Genomic DNA, 27,284 nt, shown 5'->3' with positions numbered 1-27,284 from the left:
CAAACGTTGAAGTTTTGTTTTTTCGGTGTAACCCTCCGCCTGCGGTAGAAGTGCTGAGGCTAGGAGAGCCACCATTTTGAATGTCTGGTCTGTTCCTCCCTCCGTCGCAAATAGAGAAGATTCCAGCTATTTTCTGGTATCAATACGGCTAGTGAGTATAACTTTATACAACTATGTCAGTTAAAAATAGTTGTTTATTTTGATAATAGCTGAAAAATCAGCGCGACTTTGTCTTAAACCGTGGTGACAATAATCCATGTTGGCGCTACATGATCGGAAGTGAGGCTGCGCTAACCAGCCAGTGTACCGGGGGGTTGTCTGTCAGAGAAGCGTTAGCCTGGTGTCGGCTAGCTGGTATGCTTACCTGATATGTACTTGTGCGATCTTTAACATTAAATCTGTTTTTATACTGAACTTTTACTTGCCTACACGCCTTCAATGTATTTCAACATTGCATTTGGTTATTTGCTGTGTAACTGAAACGAGGTGTACCGGTAGGGCAAGGTAACTAACGTTATCTAGTCGTTAGTTAGCTAATCCTACTAGCCAACTAACCTGCTAGCTAAGTCAGTGCGATGAAGGCCTCTTCGTGATTGCGTAGCTAGCTATCTAGCTATGCTATGTATGTCCACTTGCTAAAAGGGTTTACTTATGTCTGAGAAATTAGAAAGCTGTAATTGTGCCATGCTCGCCCTGAAATGGCCTCTGCTCGGACGTTAGATTGCTAGCTTGTTAGTGCCAATGCTAACTAGTGGTAACGTGACAATGCATAATATATTTGACAGGTGTGGTTAAATGTTCGTAAACTATTGTGTTCAAGAGATGGCTCGCAATTTAACTCTCTTTCCGCGGGCTTGTGATCTACCGTAGCAAGCTAACCACCCTACCCAGCTAACGCGTTACTAGCTAGCCAGCTACTCGGTATGCGGAATGTAGCTATATACAGACCATTGGTACCGACGAGTAAGTTACCGAGCTATCTACTTCAGCTAGCCAATTATGTTAGCTAAGTAGCTAGCTAACGTTAACTTAGCTAGAGCAATACCATGATGTGTTCAAGTTGAACTGTAACGTATACCCACGCTTCAAATAAGGTGTGTGTTATACCTAGCTTGGGTGTAAATGTTTCTACGTGGTTGCATTGAAGTCAAGGTTACTAACGTTACTTAAGCTAGCAACTATAGTATTGTTGCCACTTAACGTTAACTAGTTAGCTACAATACTCACATACTGGTTGTGATTATTAGGCTAGTTTATGTGCCATTACAGCCATTGGGTTGTTTTATTTGAGCTTGCTGCAAGTTCTTAAATTATTTGTATCCTTTTGAATTGTGATTTCCTAGTTCCATTTTGTCACCTCTTCTGTCAGTCGATTCTCCTGAAGTCAACATCAGTGTCATATACTCAAAGACTTGCTTTTTTTCATTGCATGTTCTTTGTATTTGCATTAAACCAGCTGACAAGTGCCCATGTTTGTACCTGCATTTTCAGCCAATTCAATGAAAGCTTTCTGTCTATAGTACACATATTGGTAGGCCAATACTTGGCTAAACCATGTAGGTCCAATGTTTTGTATAAATGTTCTGTAATACTACTTGCAGAATAGTTTTTTGTTGGAATGGAGGTAGCACCCTGCTGTATCTCTATCTTTTCATTCAGACTCAATCATGGACACTCTTACTAACAGTTGTGGCTGCTTTGTGTGATGTATTGTTGTCTCCAGCTTCTTGCCCTTTGTGTGCTGTTGTTTGTGCCCAATTATGTTTGTACCATGTTTTGTGCTGTTATGTTGTGTTGTCGCAGGTCTCTTTATGTAGTGTTGTGATGTGTGTTTTGTCCTTATATTATATATATTTTTAATCCAAGGCCCCTGTCCCCGCAGGATATCTTTTGGTAGGCCGTCATTGTAAATAAGAATTTGTTCTTAACTGACTTGCCTAGTAAGATAAAAACACAACCAATTAAATATCTCTGTGAGAGCTTGGCTGAGCAGTGACAGCAAAATGAGTGGCAAAGAGAACAATATGCTGAGATATTGTGTTGAAAGGAGCGATCCCTCTACAATGGTGGCTTCAGAATTGTTTCTGTAGCTTAATGAACTTCATCTGCAAAACCTTGGTTAAGGGGGAAGTAAATTGTGGCACATACTCCAGTTGCTGTATTATTGAATAGTGTCGGGGTTCTCAATTGGAAAGGGCCTCATTGATGGTGTGCGTTGTCTCTGGATTCTGGACATTGGAAATTGTCCCCAGTGGACTCTTCTGTGTGTTGAGGTTTTTCTCTTGCCACTGGTTGCTAGGCTCTGTAGGCTCTGCAGGCTTGTGTATCTTCCAGAGTCTCAGGAGAGGAATGGGCAATTCCATTCACACAGGAAATCTGCCACAGTTGGTGTCAGATATGATCCCTTCTGTGGCTATATGAGGGTGTTGATAACATTCAATATATCATTATTATGTCTTCCTTTATGCCCATTTTGTTCCCAAAGCTGTCTTAAATAACATGATCAAATACATCAGTATGCATGTGGAGGACAATAGCCTAATTCAACTGGAACAGGAATAAGTTCAGGGGAGTTTGAGACCCCCCCCCCTCTAATTGATCAGGATAATGCCTCATGTCAGTCATTCCATTTGACAGAAATGTTTTTGGCTTGTTGGCTGTTCAAGCTCCTGTGAAATATAGCGGGGCTAAAATCTGTAGCGTGGCCACACAGCCAAACAGTACTGTTTTTGTCCTGGGAGAGTAAGGCTGAGCAAAACTGATGTTGGTGAGTGTGTCTTTGGTGGTTGCTGCTCAACAGTTCAGCAAGTGCAAACTTTCTCCACCTATGGTCTTCCTAATCCACTTATTGTGCTCAACCCGTCCTCTGTCGAGACCAAACGTGTCTTTTGTGCCAGCTTTTAGGGACATAATAAAGAAAATATAATGTCTAACATGTTGTAATTAATAAAATAATGTGTGCTTATAAAAGTTATTGCAACATTGTAGTAGAACAGACATTTCATAAGTCTTTGTTAGTCTAGCAGAGACTGGATTTTCCATATTTGTTGTGTGCGCACACTTAGGAGCACAGGCTGATTGGGGCCTTTGGTTACTTGTCACAGGAAATATAAGCCTTTGTTTTGCTCGAGTCATTAAGCCTAGGTGACAGGCCTGAATGTGTCTTATGATTCATGCATTAAAACAGATTCCTGGACTATAGGGTGTGAATTACTTGTTGCAGTTAATTGTATTTTCTTGTTCTATCTGGGAGTGACCAGAGGTTGCTAATGCGTTGTGCCTAAGAAGAACACTTCTTAGCCATGACGGTTTACCATGGGTTCTCATCTATGCTGCCCAGTTTCCGTTTGAATGTTAATGGAAGGGAGTTAGTCCCGAGTCCACCTGCTCTTCTGGAATGTGCACTGACCTTCCGTTGCACTTTGATCACAGTGAATTCTTACATTATCAACATACTGGCTTGTGCAACTATTCTCCTTTCTCTGCACCTTCCTTGATCTATTTAACTTCCTCCAGACTCCACGGTAAGGGCTGGGCGATATGGCCTAAAAATATTATGTATATATTTTTTTCTTCTTAAACAAATGGATATTCACAATGTGTACATTATATGACAAAGTATGTGGACACCTGCTCGTCAAACATCTAATTTCAAAATCATGGGCATTAATATAGAGTTGGTCCCCCTTTTGCTGCTGTAACATCCTCCACTCTTCTGGGAAGGCTTTCTACTAGATGTTGGAACATTGCTGCAGGGACTTGCTTCCATTCAGCCACGAGAATTAGTGAGGTTGGGCAATTAGGCCTGTCTCGTCGGTGGCATTCCAATTCATTCCAAAGGTGTTCGATGGGGTTGAGGTTCGGGCTCTCTGCAGGCCAGTCAAGTTCTTCCACATTGATCTCGATAAACCTTTGCTGTATGGACCTTGCTTTGTGCACGGGGCCATTGTGATGCTAAAACAGGACAGGGCCTTCCCCAAACTGTTGCCACAAAATGTGAAGCACAGAATCGTCTAGAATGTCACTGTATGTTGTAGCTTTAAGATTTCCCTTCACTGAAACTAAGGGACCTAGCCCAAATCATGAAAAACAACCCATATTTATACACCTGTCAATAATGGGTGTATAGCCAAATCCTTTATTTTGAACAACCATTTAAAAAAAAATCAAAATATGCTTTAGTTATACAATTAAAGGTCAAACAGACAGCAATAATCTAATGAATTGAGGGCTTGTGAAGTTCTACCAAGGCTAAATTTAAGCCTTCCACGACCATAAGACCCACATTTTATAACAACAATAGTTTAACCTGCTTTTTTGCCATCACTAAAGTGGCTTTCAGGTCTATGAAAATGCCATTAAAAGAATAAATAAATGAAATTGAATATGAATCATGTATATAATGTACAATTCAAGTTAGGAGTTTACAGACTTTTAGGTTGGAGTCATGAAAACTCGTTTTTTCAACCACTCCACAAATTTCTTGTTAACAAACTATAGTTTCGGCAAGTCTGTTAGGGCATCTATTTTGTGATTATTAAACTTATAATTCACTCACAATTCCAGTGGGTCAGAAGTGTACATACACTAAGTTGACTGTGCCTTTTAAACAGCTTGGAAAATTCCAGAAAATGATGTCATGGCTTTAGAAGCTTCTGATAGGCTAATTGACATAATTTGAGTCAATTGGAAGTGTACCTGTGGATGTATTTCAAGGCCTACCTTCAAACTCAGTGCCTCTTTGCCTGACATCATGGGAGAAATCAGCCAAGACCCCAGAAATAAAATTGTAGACCTCCACAAGTCTGGTTCATCCTTGGGAGCAATTTCCAAATGTCTGAAGGTACCACTTTCATCTGTACAAAAAATAGTACGCAAGTATAAACCCCATGGGACCACGCAGCCGTCATACCGCTCAGGAAGGAGAAATGGTCTGTCTCCTAGAGATGAATGTACTTTGATGCGAAATGGGCAAATCAATCCCAGAACAACAGCAAAGAACCCTGTGAAGATGCTGGAGGAAACGGGCACAAAGTATCTATATCCACAGTAAAACTAATCCTATATCTTGAAAGGCCACTCAGCAAGGAAGAAGCCACTGCTCTAAAACCGCCATTAAAAAAAAACAACCTACGATTTGCACATTGGGGAAAAGTTCATACTTTTTGGAGAAATGTCCTCTGGTCTAGAGGTCGACCGATTAAATGGAATGGCCGATTTTTAATTCGGGCCGATTTCAAGTGTTCATAACAATTGGTAATCAGCATTTTTGGACACCGCTCATGGCCGATTACATTGCACTCCACGAGGAGACTGCATGACAGGCTGACTACCTGTTATGGGAGTGCAGCAAGGAGCCACGGTAAGGTGCTAGCTAGCATTAAACATATCTTATAAAAAAACAAGCAAACTTAACATAATCACTAGTTAACTACACCTGGTTGTTGATATTACTAGTTTATTTAGCTTGTCCTGCGTTGCATATAATTGATGCGGTGCCTGTTAATTTATCATTGAATCATAGCCTACTTCGCCAAACGGGTGATTTAACAAGCTCATTCGTGAAAAAAGCTTGGTCGTTGCACCAATGTGTACCTAACAATGACAGCCAACTTCGCCAAACGGGGGATGATTTAACAAAAGGGCATTTGCGAGAGAAAAAAAGCATAATCGTTGCACGAATGTACCTAACCATAAACATCAATGCCCTTTCTTAAAATCAATACACAGAAGTATATATTTTTAAACCTGCATATTTAGTTAAAAGAAATTCATGTTAGCAGGCAATATTAACTAGGGAAATTGCGTCACTTCTCTTGCATTTATTGCACGCAGAGTCAGGGTATATGCAACAGTTTGGGTCGCCTGGCTCGTGGTGAACTAATTTGCCAGAAGTTTACGTAATTATGACATAACATTGAAGGTTGTGCAATGTCACAGGATTATTTAGACTTATAGATGCCACCTGTTTAGATATAATACATCAATAAAATCCATATTTAAAAGTTAAAATAAGTGTTAATTCAGTATTGTTGTAATTGTCATTATTACAAATCAATTTAAAAAAATCGGCTGATTATTCGGTATCAGCTTTTTTTGGTCCTCCAATAATCGGTATCGGCGTTGAGAAATCATAATCGGTCGACCTCTACTCAATACCATAGAAAATTTGTGGGCAGAACTGAAAAAGCGTGTGAGCAAGGAGGCCTACAAACTTGACTCAGTTACACCAGCTCTGTCAGGAGGAATGGGCCAAAATTCACCCAATTTATTGAGGGAAGGGTTAGGGTTAAAACATTTGACCCAAGTTAAACAATTTAAAGGCAATGCTACCAAATACTAATTGAGTGTATGTAAACTTCTGACTCACTTGGACTGTGATGAAAGAAATAAAAGTTTAAATAAATAATTCTCTACTATTATTCTGACATTTCACATTCTTAAAATAAAGTGGTGATCCTGACTGACCTAAAACAGGGAATTTTTACTTGGATTAAATGTCAGCAATTGTGAAACTGAGTTTAAATGTATTTGACTAAGGTGTATGTAAAAACATGGACCTTTACTGTACATGCAAATTAATTTGATCGCCCAGCCTTACGCCACGGTGCGGCTAACTTGACCTGACATTTTTCTCAGCTATATATATATATATATATATATATATATATACACAAAACTATAGTACCTGCCAGTTTTTATTAGGTACACCACCCTGTTCCTGAAACTGGATCGATCCTACAGACAATGAGTCATGTGGCCGTGACTTCCTATGTAAAGGAGGCATTCAGTTACTGTTCGATTGAATGTTAGAATGGGCAAAACAATTGACTTTAGCAACATTGAGCATTGTGTGATCAACGGTGCCAGGCGGGAAAACCTCTTGTTGATGAGGTCGAAGGAGAATGACAATCATGCAAGCTAGCAGGTGTAGCAGTGCAGTACAACAGTGGTGTTCAGAACGGCATCTTGTAAAGCAGTAACATTTCAGTTTACTTGAGTGTCCTGCAGTCCCCAGACCTCAACCCAATAGAGCATCTTTGGGGAGATTTTGAACTGGCTGTTCGCAGCATGACTGGACAGTTGTCCAATCTGCAGCATCTGCGTGATGCCATCGCGTTAGCATGGACCAACATCCCGGTGGAACGTTTGACACCTTGTCGAATACCTCAAATAATTCAGGCTGTTCTAGAATAAACTGTCCGGTGAGTGTAAATTAATTATCTAAGACGTGCCAAATTGAGGTTATATCCAGCTCAGAGCTCCAGCTATGCATTTTGGTTTTCTAAGTGGCTAGATATCAAGCTCCTTGGTTACAGCAGGGACAAACAATCCCCTCCTGGATTAAGATCCATGTTGCCTAAAACATTTTTTTTAAATAGAAATAGCACCACTTGTGTGCACTCAAAGTAATACTGTATACCGTGGTTTGGAAAAAGTCTTTGATGTGATAACATAACTGGTGTTATTAATTGGATTGTCTGTTCTCTGTTGGACCTTTGTGTGTACAACACCAGCCTTTATATTTTCCCTAGTTCTAAGAGAGCCTCTGCTCTGTCCATTTAGCAAGTGCATTATTTTTTTCAGCAACCGCATCAGCTCTGAGGTGGCTTGATGAAGAAAATGGCTATGTTCAGCAATTAATTACTGTCGTCCCTCTTGCTGTAACGGCTCAATTATGCTATCCATGCTAACCGATACGAGCCATGCATCTTTTGAGATGGGAAGTCATAAAGCACCTCTTCTCCGCACGCAGGAGCCAGCGGTAATAACTTGGTCTCTTTGTTCCTGGCATAGTGGCGCGTGATGGATCCCCTGTTGTGGTGGTGGTGCATTAACACACACCCCTCTCACCAGGCCCTTCACTGCAATAAACAAGGCCTCCTCCAGACCCACTGCTGGTGCCAGGCCCTTGACCTTGTTCTGCCCACTCCAGCCTGCCCAGGGTTTCTCTTACATCCTCTGTCACTCTGCTGTAGTACTGTAAGTGTACACTTCCTGAATGCACTACAATATAGGGTAGGCTGCAGTGTTCATTGCTTTAACTCAGGTGTTGAAAGTCAAACGTGTCAGTGCTATAGGGGTTTCTAAAAGCAGGAAGTAGGGTTTGTTTAGCACACCCAATGACATTGTGCCTTTGGAATGCCGAGATCTGATGATCTCTTGTCGTACGAATCACTTTCTTTGACTTGGCGTCTGTGTTTCATGTGCAGTTATTACACATTCATAGTTTCCCCTTCCACGGTCTCTCATTGTGACAGTCTATTGAGCTATTTTATCTCTCTGTTTCCGGATTGCTCTCACTAGCAGACAGTTCATGAAGGATTGTGATGCTCATGCACCATTTACCCAACTAATTCCTGCAGGTTTTAAACGTAGAGTTTCTAAACCCAGAGGCGCAACATCGTGAGACTTCAGGAATGCTTGCAAAACGGACCAAACAGGCGGTGGTTTGAAAATTCAATGAGAGAAGTGAATCTTCCTTGGTTGTTAATTTTCTCGAAGTCTAAAGGCAACCTAGATTCTAGTAAATGTCTTAAGTAGTTGAACATGTTGTTACTCCAATCTCGTGAAAGTGACAAACTGACAGTTTTTTTTTTCATTTTCGTCAAACTACTTTTATATCGAAGGGGTGACTTTGAATTGACGGCCTGCACATGCGCAGTTCGGCGTGAGATGACTGTTGGACCCGACGACGCATTTCTGCTCATGAGCTTAGCTAGCCAAATTTTTCATGACATCGCCTAAGTGTGATCGGTGATTTCTATAGGCTAAAACTGCTTCTCCAATCTTCATACTGTACTCTTGACTTACAGTCAAGGTCTCATTTACCTGTTTGTATATTTGATCCTCTGAAATGGGCATGAGACTAATTTAGTCAACTAGTGCACAGATCCAACATGCGGGCTGCTTCTTGACCAGAGGTCACTGGATTGTGGTAGTGTGCACATACAGACTAGGTGGTCAATGCGCAGGACAAGCAACCTGCTGTACCTTGCCGGCCTCTGAGACCACAGGCTTTGGGACGACCAATGTGAACTCGATTGATGGTGAGTGTTAGAACACACAGGAAGTCTACTTATCAAATAGGAAGTAGTACAGTGTATTTGTCATTATCATCTTGCCGCCTACCTATAAAAACAAATCAAATCCCCCTCTCTGAGTCGGACACATATCATTAATGGGGTGAGAGATTATATGCTTGTCTAATCATTTAATTCTGAATGCATCCTCTCATGGAGCAGCGTTCTTGTTAGAATGGGAGTACATTAGTAACATCGTAGAGGCACGGTACTGTGAGTTCTCTTGTGTTTGCCAGGTCTGTACCTGGCTGAACTGGGGCGCTGTGCTCCTGTTATTATTCCTCTGTGTGGCTGCATGTAAATACTGGAGAACGTTATCTCACCTCCAAGCATGTGCCCCTTCAATATTTAATCACCCTCCACTGGTTTGAAACCTTTAGTGCTCTCTTCACAAGCTTCTGAGCAAGGCATTCTCCATTTCCTTGTCACATTTTGAGGCTGTACTCACAGAACAATGCTAATTTGCTATTCAAATATTTATAATCACATATGCTGCCAAAAATACCATTACAAGAGTATGCAGCTATCTTATAGAATGAGTGAGCACCCATGGCTTCCTAATGATAACTATAATGAGCTAGACAGAAGTGGTGGTCAGGTGATTTTACTAGCCCCCCAGCTACTTGCACGTTAACTCAGAAATGCATGAAGACAGACTCTGTGGACTCACATCGGCCCAGGCATTCATGTTAATGGATTTGTCCTCTATTTACATTTTACGTCTGTAGTAACGCCATAAGCAATACACATGTTTGAGAAACAAAGTTACTGATCTTATTGTCATTTTTTTCCATACTTTCAAAATGACATAGGTCTACTTTCATCTACTGGTTGTCAGATTAGAATGTGACTTTGCAGTATGGCCCTTGTTTTAAAAAATTTTAAAAGCCACCTGTGCCAACATGTTTAGTTTCTCTGTGTTTTCCAGAGGATGCCAGCGCCGATCAGACTGCGGGAGCTGATCCGGACCATCCGGACGGCTCGGACCCAGGCAGAGGAGCGTGAGATGATCCAGAAAGAGTGTGCTGCCATACGCTCGTCCTTCAGAGAGGAAGACAACACTTACCGCTGTAGAAATGTGGCTAAGCTACTCTACATGCACATGCTGGGCTACCCAGCGCACTTTGGGCAGGTATGTTTAAAAAGAACACTATCTTCTTAATTTATTAACCAACATCTGTGAGTGTCTTGTTGTTTCTGGCAGTGAATGTGTCTCTTGCTGAAGAGAGCAGTTTTGTGAACGGATTACTACGGCTCAGCGTTAAACACCATAGTGCCCTCAAAGCTCATCACAAAGCTAAGGACTCTAGAACTAAACGCCTCCCTCTGCAACTGGATCCCGGACTTCTTGACGGCCCACCCACAGGTGGCAATGGTAGGGAACAAAACATCCGCCACACTGATCTTCAACAAGGGTGCCCTTCAGGGGTGCGTGCTCAGTCCCCTCCTGTGCTCCCTGTTCACTCATGACTGCATGGCCAGGCACGACTCCAACACCATCATCAATTTTGCCGATGACACAACAGTGGTCACCAACAACGATGAGACAGCCTATAGGGAGGAGGTCCGAGACCTGCTTGTGTGGTGCCAGGACAACAACCTCTCCCTTAACGTGATCAAGACAAATTGTGGACTACAGGAAAAGGAGGACCGAACAAGCCCCCATTCTCATCGACAGGGCTGTAGTGGAACAGGTTGAGCGCTTGAAGTTCCTTGGTGTCCACATCACCAACAAGCTATCATCGTCCGAACACACTAAGGCAGTCGTGAAGAGGGCACAACAAAGCCTTTTCCCCTCAGGAGACTGAAAAGATTTGGCATGGGTCCTCAGATCCTCAAAAGGTTCTACAGCCGCACCATCGAGAGCATCCAGACGGGTTGCATCACTGCCTGGTGTGGCAACTGCTCGGCCTCCGACCGCAAGGCACTACAGAGGGTAGTGCGTACGGCCCAGTACATCACTCGGACCAAGCTTCCTGCCATCCAGGACCTCTATACCAGGTGGTGTCAGAGGAAGGCCCTAAAAATTGTCCCAAGACTCCAGTCACCCTAGTCATAGACTGTTCTCTCTATTACCGCATGGCAAGCGGTACCAGAGCGCCAAGTCGAGGCGCCAAGTAAGCATTTCACTGTTGTATTTGGCGCATGTGACATTCAAATTGATTTTAATTTTGTTTTCCAGCTTGAGTGCCTTAAGTTGATTGCGTCCCAGAAGTTCACTGACAAGCGGATAGGGTACCTGGGAGCCATGCTACTGTTGGACGAGAGGCAGGACGTCCATCTACTAATGACAAACTGCATCAAGAAGTAAGGCAGTCCAGAACCGCATTGGCTACATACAATTATTTGTAGTGTAGAGATGAGAGCTGTGCTGCAGGAGGTGGTGATGTGCACCAATGGCAGTATTCTGTTACTGCCAGAATTGTTACTCATGAGTGGTGCTCGCATCAGCAGCGTGCGCTTCTGATGTTGGATATGGAAACAGCCCCATAACCTGCCGGATCAGCTGTTGCGTCTTTTTCTCAATCTCTTGCTCTCGTGCACATTTTTCTTCTTTCCTGTCTCCCCTGCTCCTTCGTCGTCCCTTTTACCCACCTCTCCCTGTCTATCTTATATTTTCTTCTCTCCGTCTTTCCTCTTTCTCTTCTACATCTCAGCGCCATCCTATATCTCTGATCTGTTATCTCCCTGTGAACGGAGACACGGCCACATTCCAAAGTCTAAGTTGAAAATGAACGGAGACCGGGCATTTGCCATTTAGACCCTTAGACTTTGGAATGGTCTGCCAGAGATCAGGCTTTCAGATTCAGTGCCTATTTTTAAATCCCTGTTGAAGACACACACTTTTATAAAGATGCTTTTAATGTATGATTTTTAATTAGTTCTCTTTTTTTCATTCTCCTTCCTCCAGTCTTTATTTCTTTGCTAGTACTTTTATTTTATGATGTGAAGCTCTTACTTTATACACTATATAAAGTAATTATTACCTGCTCTCCACTCATTCTTCCTCAGTGATCTGAATCACAGCACACAGTATGTCCAGGGCCTGGCCTTGTGCACCCTGGGCTGCATGGGCTCCTCGGAGATGTGTCGAGACCTGGCTGGAGAGGTGGAGAAGCTGCTCAAAACATCCAATTCCTACCTGAGGAAAAAGGTACCTCATTCTCACCTAATCCCACATTCACTCTTTACAAAGTAGTGTTAGTCAGGTGGTTAGTTTGATGTGTGTCAGCAGACCTGCCAACCTGCACACAATTTGAGGTCAAAGTATGCTGGTATGAAAAACTACCCTAAAATACGCTTCTATTGGTATAACCGTCTGAAGTTGGAGCTGAGCCAATCAGGACTTTGGCGAGGATAAAACGTCTCTAGCTCTCCACTCCGGCACGCCCCCTGTAGTCGTAGTAGTCTACTAATTTCCTCCCTCGAGCTGAATGGCAGCTCTCCACTTTGTCCGTTGATACCGCTGATGTGTGATGAATAAGGGTAGGGAAAATGGATAATTAACTATTTGGTGAATACATTTTCCAAAATTGTATGTGTTAATCAAGCACGTGACCACCATTATTTCGTAGTTAGCTCCTTCGCCATTAAGACAAATGTGTTAAGTCAACAGACATGGCAGAGAGAGCTGTTCTGCTAATACTGTCCTTCACAGAAAGTTATATTAGACTGTGTTAAGATTAGTACGCCTATGTTGATTTAATCAGTTGTTGATCTGGCCTCTTGATCCAGCTGTATGTCAACAGTAGGTAATGTTGTGATAATAATCAGTTGTTGATCTGGCCTCTTGATCCAGCTGTATGTCAACAGTAGGTAATGTTGTGATAATAATCAGTTGTTGATCTGGCCTCTTGATCCAGCTGTATGTCAACAGTAGGTAATGTTGTGATAATAATTAGTTGCTGATCTGGCCTCTTGATCCAGCAGTATGTCAACAGTAGGTAATGTTGTGATAATAATCAGTTCACCAATGACGAGGCATGTTGATTGATGGTAGCCTAGTAGTCAGACCTTGATGGATGAGGTCAAGGATGGAGATCTGAAACAAACTGATATAGGCCAAGTTCAGTTGTTTCATATTCCAAACAGCCTACAGTAAGCTAAACCAATATATTCCATCCTGTAATTGAATTATTCTAAATGTTCTCCCCAAACAAAATGAAGGATCCAGTTTGTTTTTACTAGACTATCCACATACATACACCTATTAATTTGAATAATCAAAAAACCCTAAATGTAACCTAGAAAAATGTGAGTGTCATTGAGATCACCAATTTCATTCATTTCTCTCTCACTCAAAAGTTTTAGAACATCTACTGATTCATATTTTTACTATTTTCTACATTGTAGAATAATAGTGAAAACATCCAAACTAAACAAATCTAAATATATTTGATATTCTTCAAATAGCCTTCCTTTGCCTTGATGACAGCTTTGCACACTCCTGGCATTCTCTCAACCAGCTTCATTAGGTAGTCACCTGGAATACATTTAAATTAGATGTGCCTTAAGTTAATTTGTGGAATTCCTTTCTTTCCTTGATGCGTTTTGAGCCAATCAGTTGTGTTGTGATAAGGTATGGTTGGTATACAGAAGATAGGCAAATGCACTTTACCATATAGGGCTATGATTTGAGCAGTGTGGGTGCTGCGCGTGCACCGTCGTGGGAGCCGGTCGTGGGAGCCGCCACGCTAAAGCCGTAGTCATAAAACTGATTTAAAGTTGGCAGGTCTGCGCTTGCACGTCATAGTTGAGGACTTTGAAAACATTTAGAATTTTCTCCCCAGGCGGCGTTGTGTGCAGTCCACGTCATCAGGAAGGTCCCAGAGCTGATGGAGATGTTCCTCCCAGCCACAAAGAACCTGCTGAGTGAGAAGAACCACGGTGAGACAACCGGGGGCTGGGGGCAACTGTGTCCTGCACAGAGAGCATTGGGTTTGGTCACTCACAGGTAAAATGAAGATGCTGGTGCCCTCTATACAGTTGAAATGTCCTTCAGTGACTAGAGTTGGATTAATGACTGTGTCCTGATGAGCTGTGGAGCTGCTGCGTCCTTCACAGTTTTAAATTGATCACCTCAGGTGTTTTCACTAGACACTGATGGTTGTCATAGTACAATGGCTGATGTTCTGACAGCTTTATAAAGAGGTGCTCTTGTCAGAACCAGAGTTATCACTTAAAATATGTTTCTAAACGAGTTTGATAGATGAAGTTGCCCCTAGAAATTGTAAGGTCAGTTTTGTGTTTTCCCCTCAATGGTCAAGGTAAGGATTTGGGGAGTTGATGCTAGATATGTACCTGTAGTCGTTTTTTTGTAGTGCTAAAATAGGGCTTAATGGCATTAAACTGGAACTTACTAAGAGTGAGAATCCAGACTATAAACCACCACAACGGAACCAGCAAACAGCTTCCCCCATAGACTGTTCCTTATTTTAGTAACAATGCTGTGACATTGCTAAAACGTTCACTCACAGGGAATTGGCAAGGAAATTTGTGCAAATTTGTTAACTACTACGGTTCACCAGGGATGCTGTTTTCAAACTAGTTTCTCTTTGTCTCCTTAAGGTGTTCTCCACACTTCTGTTGTCCTCCTCACTGAAATGTGTGAAAGAAGTCCTGACATGCTCTTACACTTCAGAAAGGTATGGATAGCCACCATCTAATTAGTGAAATTACTACTATCAAGAGTTTTTGGGTTACAGCGCAAGTCTTCAGGGAGTTAATTAAGCATTTGTCCTTAGCTCACTCTACATTTCATTCTCCCTTAGTATTCATTTTCCTTTCACTATGACTGTTTTGGATATACTTCAAACATATTTTGCATTTTGAAACCTTGGATTACATTTTCCCATAGGGTTTGCTCTACATTCAAAGTAGGCCTATGTCTCAGTCGTATCTCCTTGCCTCGCTTATTTCCTCGCTGTATCTCTAGTGGCTCTGTACCTCTTTCCCTTAGCCATAACAACCTTGAGCCAGTCTCCCACCCCTCATGTTCATGATCAGAACATGACTTTGAGCTCTCTAAAAGTGAATCTTCCCTAATATCTACCTCATATTTTTTCTGTCATTTGTCTTTGTTACAATTCCTGCATTGTGTTAGAATGAGAAGGTAAGAGTACATTCTGGTTTCATAGCTGGTGCATGCTGTAACTAGTAATCACTTCACACGGTCACCGTAGATGTAATCAAATCTATGTTCCGTCAAGTTCCTTTTTGTCTTTTTGATTTCTTTGACTTTTACAGCGGTCATATGCTGGTGTTCTCTTTTGATATCATGACAGGATTTTTAAAATGTTTCTTAGACATCTCTCACTATTGTCAATGTGTCATCATTAACCTAACGTGTAACTCATTTGATCACCGTATGTTGAAAACAACATGATGGGTCTGTTTTCAATTGATCACCTCTGGTGTTTTCACTAGACACTGATGGTTTTATGTTTGTTAAAAGGGAGGTATGTGTCTTTATACGTACAAATTTGCACCAATGCGAATATATTTGTCTATGAATACTCTTGCCTAGCATTCCTGTTAAGAATTATGATGAGGGTTCTATTTCATCCAGGTGTGATTGAATGTGACATCACAGTTCGATTAGCTTTTCAAAACTCAACATCCTAACCGAATGTTTTCATACAATCAATGTTGTCTTGATTACCATAACCCAGAAATGTAAGTTACATTGATGATTAAATCAAGAGAATGTAAAGAATAACTGCACATTCTACACAATACTTTGTCCAGTTATTTCAGTAACAAGGTAGGACACCAATTCTTCAGAAATAAAGACCTTGACCCTTGATGGCACCCCTCTCCTGTTGGTCTTTTGTAGTTGGTTCCACAGCTAGTGAGAATCCTGAAGAACCTGATCATGTCTGGATACTCTCCTGAGCATGATGTGTCTGGCATCAGTGACCCCTTCCTGCAGGTGAGACCTTTGACCTTGTGTTTCGTGCCAATCATTTGATCTTCTGTAACAAACTTGGCTAGGCCAGTCAGTGATGCCCCTTGACCTCATTGCAGGTGCGGATATTGAGACTATTGCGAATTCTGGGCAGGAGTGATGACGACTCAAGTGAAGCAATGAATGACATTCTTGCACAGGTGAGAAGAGAGGTTATACTCTAGTGACACCCCATCCTGTGAACGGGACCGTTTTCATCATCTTACACTAATTAGCATAATGCAACGGACATGAATCTTCCTAGAAAATCTTCCTATTCATGAAAATCAAGAGTGAAATATATTGGAACACAGCTTAGCCTTTTGTTAATCACCCTGTCATCTCAGATTTTCAAAATATGCTTTACAGCCAACGCTAGACAAGCATTTGTGTATGTTTATAATATCCTAGCATAGCATTATGCCTTGCTAGCAGCAAGCAACCTTGTCACGGAAATCAGAAAAGCAATCAAATTAAATCGTTTACCTTTGATGAACTTCGGATGTTTTCACTCACGACTCCCAGGTAGATAGCCAAAGTTCATTTTTTTCCCAAAATATTATTTTTGTAGGCGAAACAGCTCTGTTTGTTCTTCATGTTTTGCTGAGAAATCGCCTGGAAATTGCGGTCACCACAACGGCAATTTTTTCTCTCCAAATTAGCTCCATAATATCGACAGAAACGTGGCAAACGTTGTTTAGAATCCATCCTCAAGGTGTTTTTCTAATATCTTTTCGATAATATATCCGTCGGGACAATTCCTTTTTCTCTAGGACCGATTGGAGTAATGGCTACCTCTGCACTTTACGTGAGAATCTCTCTCGGAGCCACCATGTGACCACTTACGCAATGTGCCCCCATACGGCTATTCTTCAACAGAAATGCGTAAAACTACGTCACAATGCTGTAGACACCTTGGGGAATACATAGAAAGCGTAAGCTCGTTGATGGTACATTCACAGCCATATAGGGAGTCATTGGAACGCAGCGCTTTCAAAACCTGGGGCACTTCCGGATGAGAGTTTTCTCAGGCTTTCGCTTGCAACATCAGTTCTGTTATACTCAGACAATATCTTTACAGTTTTGGAAACGTTAGTGTTTTCTATCGAAAGCTGTCAATTATATGCATATTCTAGCATCTTTTCCTGACAAAATATCCCGTTTTAAAACAGGAATGTTTTTTTTCCTCCAAAAATTACAATACTGCCCCTAGAGTTCCAAGAGTACTCGAGGCTTACTGCCCTAGAGATATGACTAATCAGACTAATGGTTTCTTTGCCCTTGTAGGTGGCAACCAACACCGAGACCAGTAAAAATGTAGGCAATGCAATCCTCTATGAGACAGTACTGACCATAATGGACATCAAATCAGAAAGTGGATTGAGGGTGTTGGCCATCAACATACTGGGACGGTTCCTTCTCAACAATGACAAAAATATTAGGTAACACACTTGGGGAACTAATTCACTGAATGATCTGAACATAGGTCATCATAGTCCCAGTTAATATAACACTTAATGTGACTTTCTGTCCACCCTCAAGATATGTGGCACTGACGTCCCTACTGAAGACTGTACAGACGGACCACAATGCAGTGCAGAGGCATCGGAGCACCATTGTGGACTGTCTAAAAGACTTGGATGTGTCCATCAAGAGGTGAGACCTACACCTAAATGAGAACATGAGTGACATACAGTATAGACATTAGTACATAACACACTAGTACAACACATTGCTCGTCACTGTACATGCATATCTGCACAAGATATGGGTCAGAAGATGTAGAGATTTCCTTGTCTTATCGTCCTCCCATTCTCCTCGCTAGGCGTGCGATGGAGCTGAGCTTCGCCCTGGTGAATGGGAACAACATCCGAGGCATGATGAAGGAGCTGCTCTACTTCCTGGACTCCTGTGACCCAGAATTCAAAGCGGACTGTGCATCCGGAGTCTTCCTGGCTGCAGAGAAGTAAGGCTCATGGGTGTGGTCCAGTTTGGCAAAGCCTGATCTCTACAGCTCTTCCTATCTGAAGGCTCTTGCTAGTTCCATAGCAACATTAAGCAGTTGCACCATGTAAAACCGTTCTCAACATTATCCCGGCTTGTAGGTCTTTACCACCTCATTCTGTTTGTATTGGCCGTTGCTCAGCAGTTGTAGTAGTGGTTTGAGAAGTAATAGAAGGATTAGTAGTGATTGCATGAGAGGCCATGGCAGCAGTAGTTTTTGCATGTGGGCTGTTCACACAGATCCTGACTGTATGCCTCAGTTTACTTGCATTAGGAATGTAGGCTTCGAGAATAGATTACAGCCAGTGGCCTCATGCACCTCCAATGATTTAACTATTGTTTCTGCAACCTCCGGTTAATGTGTGTGGCTTACTTACTAAAATGCTGTATGATGATAAATGAGTGATCCATCGTCAGAACATGACATTGTTGATACCATATATTTTCTGACAGCATCAACCTCAGGCCAATTGTTTTTCAGTTCCTGGTTATATGATCCTCTGCTCAGTGGAATGCAGATGTGACTGATGCGTGTTCTGTTTCACAGGTATGCGCCTTCAAAAAGATGGCACATTGACACCATCATGAGAGTCCTGACAACGGTATATGTATAATTTCATCAAATACTTTTCTTTGCACAGACGATGGTGAAATAAGTCATTATGCTTGACTGTTGAGTGACGAATCCTTGAGTGATCCATCGACTGAACTACAAATGATGATCTCATCATATCTGACAACCGCTGCTTTTTTTTACCATGGTGACCAAGGCTCTTGGTTTCTTGTCTTGAAAGTGTTTTTGTCACTGGACTTACACAAAATGATCATCTGCCTCATTGTCCATTTTGAGACGGGTTTCTTTTAACACCTGTTTGTGTCCAGGCGGGGAGCTATGTCCGAGACGACTCTGTCCCCAACCTCATCCAGCTCATCACCAACAGTGTGGAGATGCATGCCTACACGGTGCAGAGACTCTACAAAGCCCTGCTGGATGACATCTCACAGGTCCGAGGCATCTCTGGTCACACACACACGTCTTGTATGATAAGAGGAAAACGCACATTGAAACAGCCCAGTAACCAGACAAATAAGAGGAACCTGACAAAGAATATGTTGATTGAAACGTTATTGGATCACTAAAGTTCACATTTGGAAGTAGCAAACAGTGTGCTGATGTTTCCCTTCCTCTCTGATGAGGACTGGTTACAGTGAATCTGATCTATTAGTGTTTGTCTCCCATAGCAACCACTGGTCCAGGTGTCATCCTGGTGTATAGGGGAGTATGGAGACCTGCTGGTATCTGGACAGTGTGAGGAGGAGGAGCCCATCCAGGTAGACCTCCTGAAGCACTCAATCACCTCCAACTATTTCATCTAGAACGTTACACACAACGCATCTATGTGCACTGCCGACCTCAAGAAGTCGAAATGTATATATTTTCTCCCCCTTTGCTTGCAACAGGTGACAGAGGATGAAGTCCTGGATGTTTTGGAAGGTCTTCTTGTGTCCAACTTGTCCACCCCTGTAACCCGTGGTTACTCCCTCACTGCCATCATGAAGCTGTCTACTCGCTTCAGCAGTGTCAAGTAAGTCCATCTGTGTTGAGCAGAGAGAATATCCAACAGCTTATGATGATTTTTATCCCTTAACTTTGAAATGAATGAATGGATGGCATGACACACACTCAAGGTTAACATTTGTGTCTTAAAATCTCCAGCCGAATCAAGAAGGTGGTGTCAATATACGGCAGCAGCATCGACGTGGAGCTGCAACAGAGAGCTGTGGAGTACAATGCACTTTTCAAGAAATATGATCACATGAGGTGAGTATGCCTCCAAATGTATTCCCATTCATTACAAGCACTTTTCTGTAGAAATGATTGGTGCTTCTCCTTGTCAAGGAAATGTACCTTTCTTATTCTCTTACTCTCTGAAGGCCTGCCTTACTAGAGCGAATGCCCATCATGGAGAAAACAGCCTCCAATGGCCCTACAGAGATTGTGCAGACCAATGGGGAGACAGAGCCCTCGGTGCCTGACACAAAACACCCGCCCCTAGTCACCCAGCCAGCCAACCAGGTGAGGGCAGGGTCACATGACAAATCTGTATTTACCATTGATGGGAGGTTTTCTGTCACAGACGATGTGTTGCTGAATCAATTAAAAGTAATTTCCATTTGAGCTGACATGCAGCAGCTTTTACCGTGAATGCAATCTTTGCTGATGCGTGAATAAAAAAATAAAAAATGTATATTGAGCTGTAGCTCAGATCTTCAGCGATACAGATTGAATCGAGCGCTTAAGCTCTTTAAAACGCACATGCACGTACACTCACACACATTCTTTAAGTTTTGATTTCTATTCATGTGGTGAAAGTCCACAAATCAGTGAGTCTGCTAATGCTTTTACACACTGTTCAAACGAGGACCCCTGCTGGTAGGAATATTAAACTGCTGGGCATATCAATCTACAGATTAATATGAAGCAGTCTACATTTTCCTTTGTAGAGTTCTGATTTGAGTTACAAAATATTTGACCATCTGTCATGTTTTAAAACAAAGTATAAATGAGATGTTATTCAGAGCACTGTTGTTTTTGTCCAAATCCTCCCTGTTTTACAGGTTCAATCTACATGTGCTTTATTATTTGGTTTCTCTTCTGTTCCAGGCTAATGACTTGTTAGATCTGCTGGGAGGTAATGATGTGGTGCCTGTGATCCAAACCACCCTGCCCACCAAGCCTGCCTCGGCTGGAGGAGAGCTGCTCGACCTATTGGGGGACCTCTCACTGTCTAGTAGGACCAGTCTCTCTCTCTCTCTCTCTCTCCTTTTCTTTCTCTCACTCACTCACTCATTCACTTTCTTTCTCTCTAGCCCCAAGCACAGGTGGACCAACGTTGGTCAGGGCAACTAGATTGGTTTCTTTTCTTTCATTGCAGTGTCTCCCTGTTCACCACCTATTCTCTCTGTCACCCTGCCTGCACCTTCCTTCATATAGAAACCGCCACATCCTGCTTGACTTCAGGAATCAACTTGTCTTGTCAACAATCACCAGTGGTATCACTGTCTTTGTGTGGTTCCCTGTACCCTATTTTAACCCCCTGTGTTGTTGTCCCCTTACCTAGGTGGTCCAGCTCCAGCCCCCTCTGTGCCCATCTCCCAGCCCCCCTTCCTCCTGGATGGCCTCTCCTCACAGCCCCTGTTTAATGATATTTCAGCAGGTGAGAGCTAGCACTTATCAGTGAAGCTTTCAAATTTCTAATTTGATCCAAAGTGTCATTATGTATCCCTTTTAAAACAATGTGACCTTGTACAGGTTTCTATAATGTTTTTTGTGGGTTATCATGTTTGGTACTACTTTTTCACTCTGAATTGTATTGACTTGTGCGTTCTTGTCTTTAGCTATTCCCCCCATGACAGCGTATAGCAAGAATGGCCTGAAAATAGAGTTCACCTTTGAGAGGGCCAATCCGAACCCGAACATAGCAGTCATCACTATCCACGCCACCAACACCACCGAGGCTGACATGACAGAGTTTGTTTTCCAGGCTGCAGTTCCAAAGGTGAGCCATGACTGGACAGTCACATTTGTATAACTATGTAATATTAAGAAAAATATGTGTGGTTCTATGATTGACCTCTGTAGCATTGTACAGCTTAGTCAAAGTTGGGAATATGCAGGCGTATGTCCTACGAAGCAGACTTGGCAGGAGCAGTCTTTTACGCTCTGTGTGTCCCTCTCCTTCAGACATTCCAGCTGCAGCTCTTGTCCCCTAGCAGTAATATTGTCCCAGCACTCAACCAGGGAAGCGTCACACAGGTCATCAGAGTTCTCAACCCACAGAAGGTATGTGATGTTCCTGTCTGTCCTCATCTTCCTCACATTCTTATTCAGTTTCCTGATCTATTGGTGCTATCAGAGGAATTTAGTGCAGAGGGCTCCTATAGAGTTCAGCTCTACATTGAGTAGTTCATATTGCTTTAATAAACATGTCTTTCTCATGATTTACAGCAACAACTCCGCATGAGGGTCAAGCTGACGTACACCCACAAAGGCTCCCCTGTCCAAGATCTGGCCGAGGTCAACAACTTCCCTCCTCAGTCCTGGCAATGATGACCGTGCCCTCTCGCGCTTAAAGACCCCGCCAAGGGAACTATGGGAAAGATTCTCTGTGACATCACTGCAGACTGCTGCCCTGGGGTTGCATGGGAAGCAGCGGAATGTCAAACACAAAAAAACGATGGTATGAAGACCACGATGACAACAACCACAACAACGACAGCAATGACTATAGGCATCACCAGAAATATGTGAAAACATATTACTTTACTAACCCTTCTTTTCCTTGATTGGTTTCACCTCAATCTGTCTGCTTTGCAGTTGCCACTATTTCCATCTCCTCGCCCTCTTAATGCACGTACACACACATTGCACTCTCTGTGGTATGCCCACCCCTCTAAGCCGCCATAGAAAAGAGCTGTTGACAATGAGCACTTGATTAAGCAGTCTGTTTTTTCTTTTGTTTCATGTTTTTAATCTTACAGGAATTTAACATGGGTATATATATTTTTTTGTGCCTATTTTCAAGTCTGAATGAGGTGCAACTTAATTAACTCTGAAATTTGCACAGTCCATTCACCACTTTCCCGAATTGGGTTTGTAAACTTGGAGTACTTTGGCTCTCAGTATTTTATCTAGTTTGTTCTCCAAAGTGACTATAACACCTTCTATTATAAAGATCTCCAGCTCTATGCTTCAAATGCAACGTCTTCTCGTTGCAATACAAAGGTTAATCTCTCATGAACAGATTCTGGGTGTAAACCGAACAATCTTTTGGGATGGAATGCGTAGAATCAGTTTTCGTCACTGATTATTTGGATGTATCAGGATTGGCCGAAGGCGGTGCTTAAACTTCGACTGATTCGCTTGTGTTGGGAAATTGGAAGTGGGGAGCTTTGGTTAAGGGTTTCCTTTTGCAAGGGTGGAGACTTCGCAAACTGCAACTCCCAATTTCTAATACGTGTGGACTCACAACTACATCACGCAGCTGACCAAATTATGCCAGATTTTAGTCCTGCGTTAACCGAGATTATACAAACATTCACATTATGACTTTTCCCAGTTGTACCTGGTCTGCTCTTTTACATCCATTAACTTTGGCAGCAGAAGGATTTTAAAGACGCAGAGCACTCATTCATTTTGGGGTTAACTTAATTTGACCCTCCATCTCATGAGTGATTTAAAAGGCAGAAGATGTGTGGAGTCATTTTGAATTACATCAGTTTTCTGTTGAAATCACTTTGAGAGTTGTTTGAATCCCATTCACCTTGGTTTTGCCAGAGAGGCCTCTCAGCAGGGTTGAGATACTGTAAATGGCTAAAGTGCATATTTCGAAAGCTGGAGTGTATTTGTTTGTCATGGGCTGGCTAACACAGAGTATGGTTCCATTTTCTTTAGTTTGGTCAGCAGTGTGGTAGCCATAGCATGGCGCATCTTGTAAAAGTTTATTTTCTGAGGTGGAATCTAGAGGATGGACATTTCTACTTTGTTTGACTGCCCTGTATAGCACCGTTTCCCCCACCTAGATGGGCACTATTTACAGTTTCTTCCATCCATCTTGTTAAATTCAACGGTTAATTGCTTAGATCAAGCTGAGGTTATTGAAGCAATATGGATATCGTATATCAGTGCAGGTCTGAGACATCTTAGTTCATGGAAAATCCTTAAACATAGTTTCATTGAATACATTAACTTTGGAAGTACTGAATCCTCCATGCATCTGAACAAACAACCGGAAATGTAAGATTTACAGCTTTGGTCGTCAAAATATCTATTAACCTGGCTGGACATAGCCAGCCTAGAGACGACATGTACATTAAGTCTATTTTGAATGTAGTTATATGCACTGAATGCATTTTCTTTGCAGGCTTTTTCTGTGGCTGTCTTCTCTGAGGGCGCTGGCCATTTTGTTGGCACTATTTTTGTGGTAGTATGATTCTTTTTTCTTTTTTTTGCAGTGATTTGTCTTAAACATTATTGTCTGATATCAAAATGATGTGCCTTTTGACATAACTAGATGGGAAGTCCCTAAACTGGTCTCATCTGATCTGTGTGACAAGGGTTTGTGTGTCAGGGAGTGCTTATTGTGGGTTATATCCTGACTAGAGAGCAGGCCAGACAGACAGGCTGGATGGAAGGTAGGAGTCGAAGAAGAATGTGCCCTTTTTATTTTATTGACATCTCACACTGAGTTTCTAGCATTTAGAGTGGAAATGATGTAGTCGGATATCAGTGTAGCTTTTTGTGATTCCTTGGCTGTCATACTTCTCCAAATCAGAATCCCGACCAAGCTGTCGGAAACATTAACCTGAATACCTCACAATGTTTTCTCTTCCTGTTAACTATCAACAGCACAGTACCTGGAGAGCTGTATTTAGTCTTCTGTATGATCTGCAATCAAGTGGGCACCTGTAGGACATCTCATTACTAACACGCTTAGCTGCCCCATGATGCTGTATGTGTTCAGACCGTCAGATGTTCAATCGCACTATATGCTTATTGATATTCACTATGCTACACTATCAAACTTTTGTGACCAAATCGGAGATGCTATTAGCGGTGGAATTATTTTTGGGCAATGATATGTGTATATGGAGAAAATGATTTTCATTCTATTAGTCATCCTTTTTCTGTTGTTGACTAAATGCTATATTGGGTTTTTCTGTATATATTGAGGGCTTTTAAGGTTAGTCAAATATCCTTTCTTTCATCCCTTTTTATTTTTAGATACCAACCATTTTCTAAGACTTCCAATTACTCACGGTGTATATTGTCTTAATAGATCTTAGTCTAAAATATGGTCTAAAGAAAAGACTTCCCTATTTCATCAGTCATCACAAAATATATATAATCGGCTGCCTGTACATTGTATATTATTGTAAAACAAAACAACACAGAAGATGATCAAATGAAATAAAACCCCATTTGAAGACTTACACAAATTAGCTAAGGACTATAATTGTATACATGTAAAAAAAAGAATAATCTTGAAACGATGCAAATGAGCTGCATCCTCTTCATAAGTTTGGATGCATCTTTTTTTCCCTGCAGATTTTAGTGGGTGATTAGGCTGCTATTGGTTTTTATACATGTCCTCTTAAGGTTTGGTTGGGCAGAACTGGTGTTGTCTGTGAGGGATGTACTGTACTACTGAGAGGTCTGTGAGCTGAACACCGTGCTGCACAGTGACCGAGGTGGCACCGTGTCGGTATCCGTGGTCCTCTAAAAGGCCTCATCTGTTTTCATATGCCCCTTAAGAGGAGTAGGCCTCTTGCTAAGATGCTGTAACGCCTCCCTTGGCCTGTAATGTGCTTTATCGTTTTTTTTCTCTCCCCAGCAAAAGTAATTGGAGAAAATTAATGTTGTCAGACATGCAAGCTAATTAAATAACGGATGACCTACCTACAGTGCACATGGTCCTTCTAAGAGAGCGATTCTCATTGTTGGCCCCCTTAAGTCTCATTCTCTGTTTTTCTCCAGTCCTATAGATTCTCTCCCCATTCATCTGGCATTTCACCTCCCCACATTAATTGTATTGGATTTCAGAGACGTGAGAAAGGGCCCAGAGTTTCTCTGAAGTGTTGAGTGAGTTCTTTTTTCTTTTCTTTTTTTGTGATGCTGTTGCACGTACCTTTTATTGTAAGATGGGGATTGAATATCCTGAGTATTTTCAGGCTATGAGAAGTTAAATCTGTGTGGTGGATATGGTTCATTAAGTCGTAAGGCCTTGTCCCCTCGTGTGGTTGACAGATACAATGTGCTCTTGGCTGCCTGTCATCATCCAATCTTACTGGGTCTGTTCATCGCTCCTGATGACTGCATTAAGGAACCCGTCTTATGGACTGGTTTGTACGGCTCAAAGAGAGCAGAGAATAGGCCTGGTTCTGTTAAGAGGGACCGGGCCGGCGGGGCAGTTGAAGTTCAGGCTCTCTTAGAGGAAATATGATCCTTTCTATTTATTGAAATCCAATTAAAAAATCAGGACTGAAGTGTGAGGCTGATCTCTCTGCTGTGTGTATGGCCTTTTTGTGTCTACATTCTTTTCAGGAGACCTGTGATCTTAATGCAGTGCTGCTTAACCTGTTCTTGTGATATGACACAACTAGAACACTGAGCTGAAGCTGCATGTTAGCTGTGCTGTGAGCTCATTTCCACAAGGGGGAGCTGGTCAAGATAGAAGGCTGTAGGGAAGGGAAAGGTCTCATACTTGTACCTTGTGTTGAATGTTGTTTTTATCGGTTCGATTCCATCAATCATGTTTGACCAGTTAACACTTAAGGATACAGTACCCCCATATAGTTTTAAATGAGAAATGCATATGAAGGTGAAATCCCATTGGTTTGGACACTGCATCTTTAAAAAGGACATTTGTAAAGTCAAGAACCCTTCAGAGGTCTGAGCAGCTTTTGAAGCGTTTTGTTTGTCTAATCAGTGTGTGTGTGTGTGTGTGTGTGTGTGTGTGTGTGTGTGTAAATATGAGTGTGTTGGCATGTCTTGCTACAGTCACCTAGTAAGGACGTGAAATTGGCTGCAAGGATTTTAATTCACAACTTCAGAGCTGCATGTGAGAACCAATGTAAATAGTGTCATTTCTACTCTAAGTAATCCTCTTTTTGAAATGCAAGAAAAGGTCCCATTTTTCAACAAATCCAACACACCACCTTGTTGGGTTGTACATTTGAAAATGTTTTTTTTGTTTTGTTGGTGGTGGAAGGGGTTAAATGTGCACACCACTCATTCAGATGTAATTGTTTTTTACTTCTATATTTGGCCAGGTGAATTCTCCGCGTGTAAAGGGGTTTGAAGGCGCATTTGACTTTAGCCACTATTATCCCGTTCCCTGTGAAATCATAAAGCGTCCATTGTACTTTTGAAAGAGAATCTGAATATGTAACCCTCAGATTTATCCCGACTATACGACAACATATCTGATTTGAGAAGGGGAGGAAAAACCATTTTTTGAAATTCCCTTTTCCAGACAGGTTTAACCTTTTGAACTGAATGAGTCCCATGTCTTCAAGGTGGGTGTGAATGGACTGAAAATATGAATAATGATGATTATGATGATGATGATGATGATTAAAGCTGAGAAGGCTGTAAATTACATGGGATATTTTAGACTTATGCTGTGTATTATTGTCTTTTGGGTTGGAGGAAATGATGATCAAGAGTATAAATAAAAAGTCAAACAAAA

At 41.9% G+C, this 27,284-nt stretch overlaps 1 protein-coding gene across 4 annotated transcripts; it reads left to right on the top strand.

Moving 5' to 3' along the window:
• Nucleotide 1: 1 nt before the first annotated feature.
• Nucleotides 2-27,284, top strand: LOC118359418 (AP-1 complex subunit gamma-1). 4 transcript variants are annotated; one of them, XM_052481721.1, is made up of 22 exons: nucleotides 2-151; nucleotides 10,012-10,215; nucleotides 11,266-11,390; nucleotides 12,096-12,237; nucleotides 13,874-13,970; nucleotides 14,652-14,728; nucleotides 15,919-16,014; nucleotides 16,110-16,190; nucleotides 17,317-17,471; nucleotides 17,572-17,685; nucleotides 17,855-17,995; nucleotides 18,581-18,635; nucleotides 18,916-19,038; nucleotides 19,276-19,365; nucleotides 19,495-19,619; nucleotides 19,751-19,855; nucleotides 19,969-20,110; nucleotides 20,699-20,825; nucleotides 21,156-21,251; nucleotides 21,433-21,593; nucleotides 21,779-21,877; nucleotides 22,043-27,284. In XM_052481721.1, the coding sequence occupies exons 2-22, from the start codon at nucleotides 10,015-10,017 to the stop codon at nucleotides 22,142-22,144; spliced, it is 2,454 nt and encodes an 817-aa protein (XP_052337681.1). In that variant the 5' UTR covers nucleotides 2-151; nucleotides 10,012-10,014; the 3' UTR covers nucleotides 22,145-27,284. The 4 variants fall into 4 exon arrangements, with proteins under 4 accessions (XP_052337681.1, XP_052337688.1, XP_052337689.1 ...); XM_052481728.1 differs by having other exon boundaries at nucleotides 66-151; nucleotides 9,994-10,215; XM_052481729.1 differs by lacking the exon at nucleotides 2-151 and adding an exon at nucleotides 200-354.

The sequence above is a fragment of the Oncorhynchus keta genome, chromosome 2 (genome assembly GCF_023373465.1).
Source record: "Oncorhynchus keta strain PuntledgeMale-10-30-2019 chromosome 2, Oket_V2, whole genome shotgun sequence".
Taxonomy (NCBI): Eukaryota; Metazoa; Chordata; class Actinopteri; order Salmoniformes; family Salmonidae; genus Oncorhynchus; species Oncorhynchus keta.
This window is presented reverse-complemented; position numbering and strand designations above follow the sequence as displayed.

What these genes read in the sequence shown, in the direction of transcription:
- LOC118359418 (XM_035737971.2), top strand. An exon ending in GCTGAGTGAGAAGAACCACG is followed by an intron (nt 13,971 to 14,651) that starts GTGAGACAACCG and finishes TGTCTCCTTAAG; the next exon opens with GTGTTCTCCACACTTCTGTT. An exon ending in GGGGGACCTCTCACTGTCTA is followed by an intron (nt 20,826 to 21,155) that starts GTAGGACCAGTC and finishes CCCCTTACCTAG; the next exon opens with GTGGTCCAGCTCCAGCCCCC.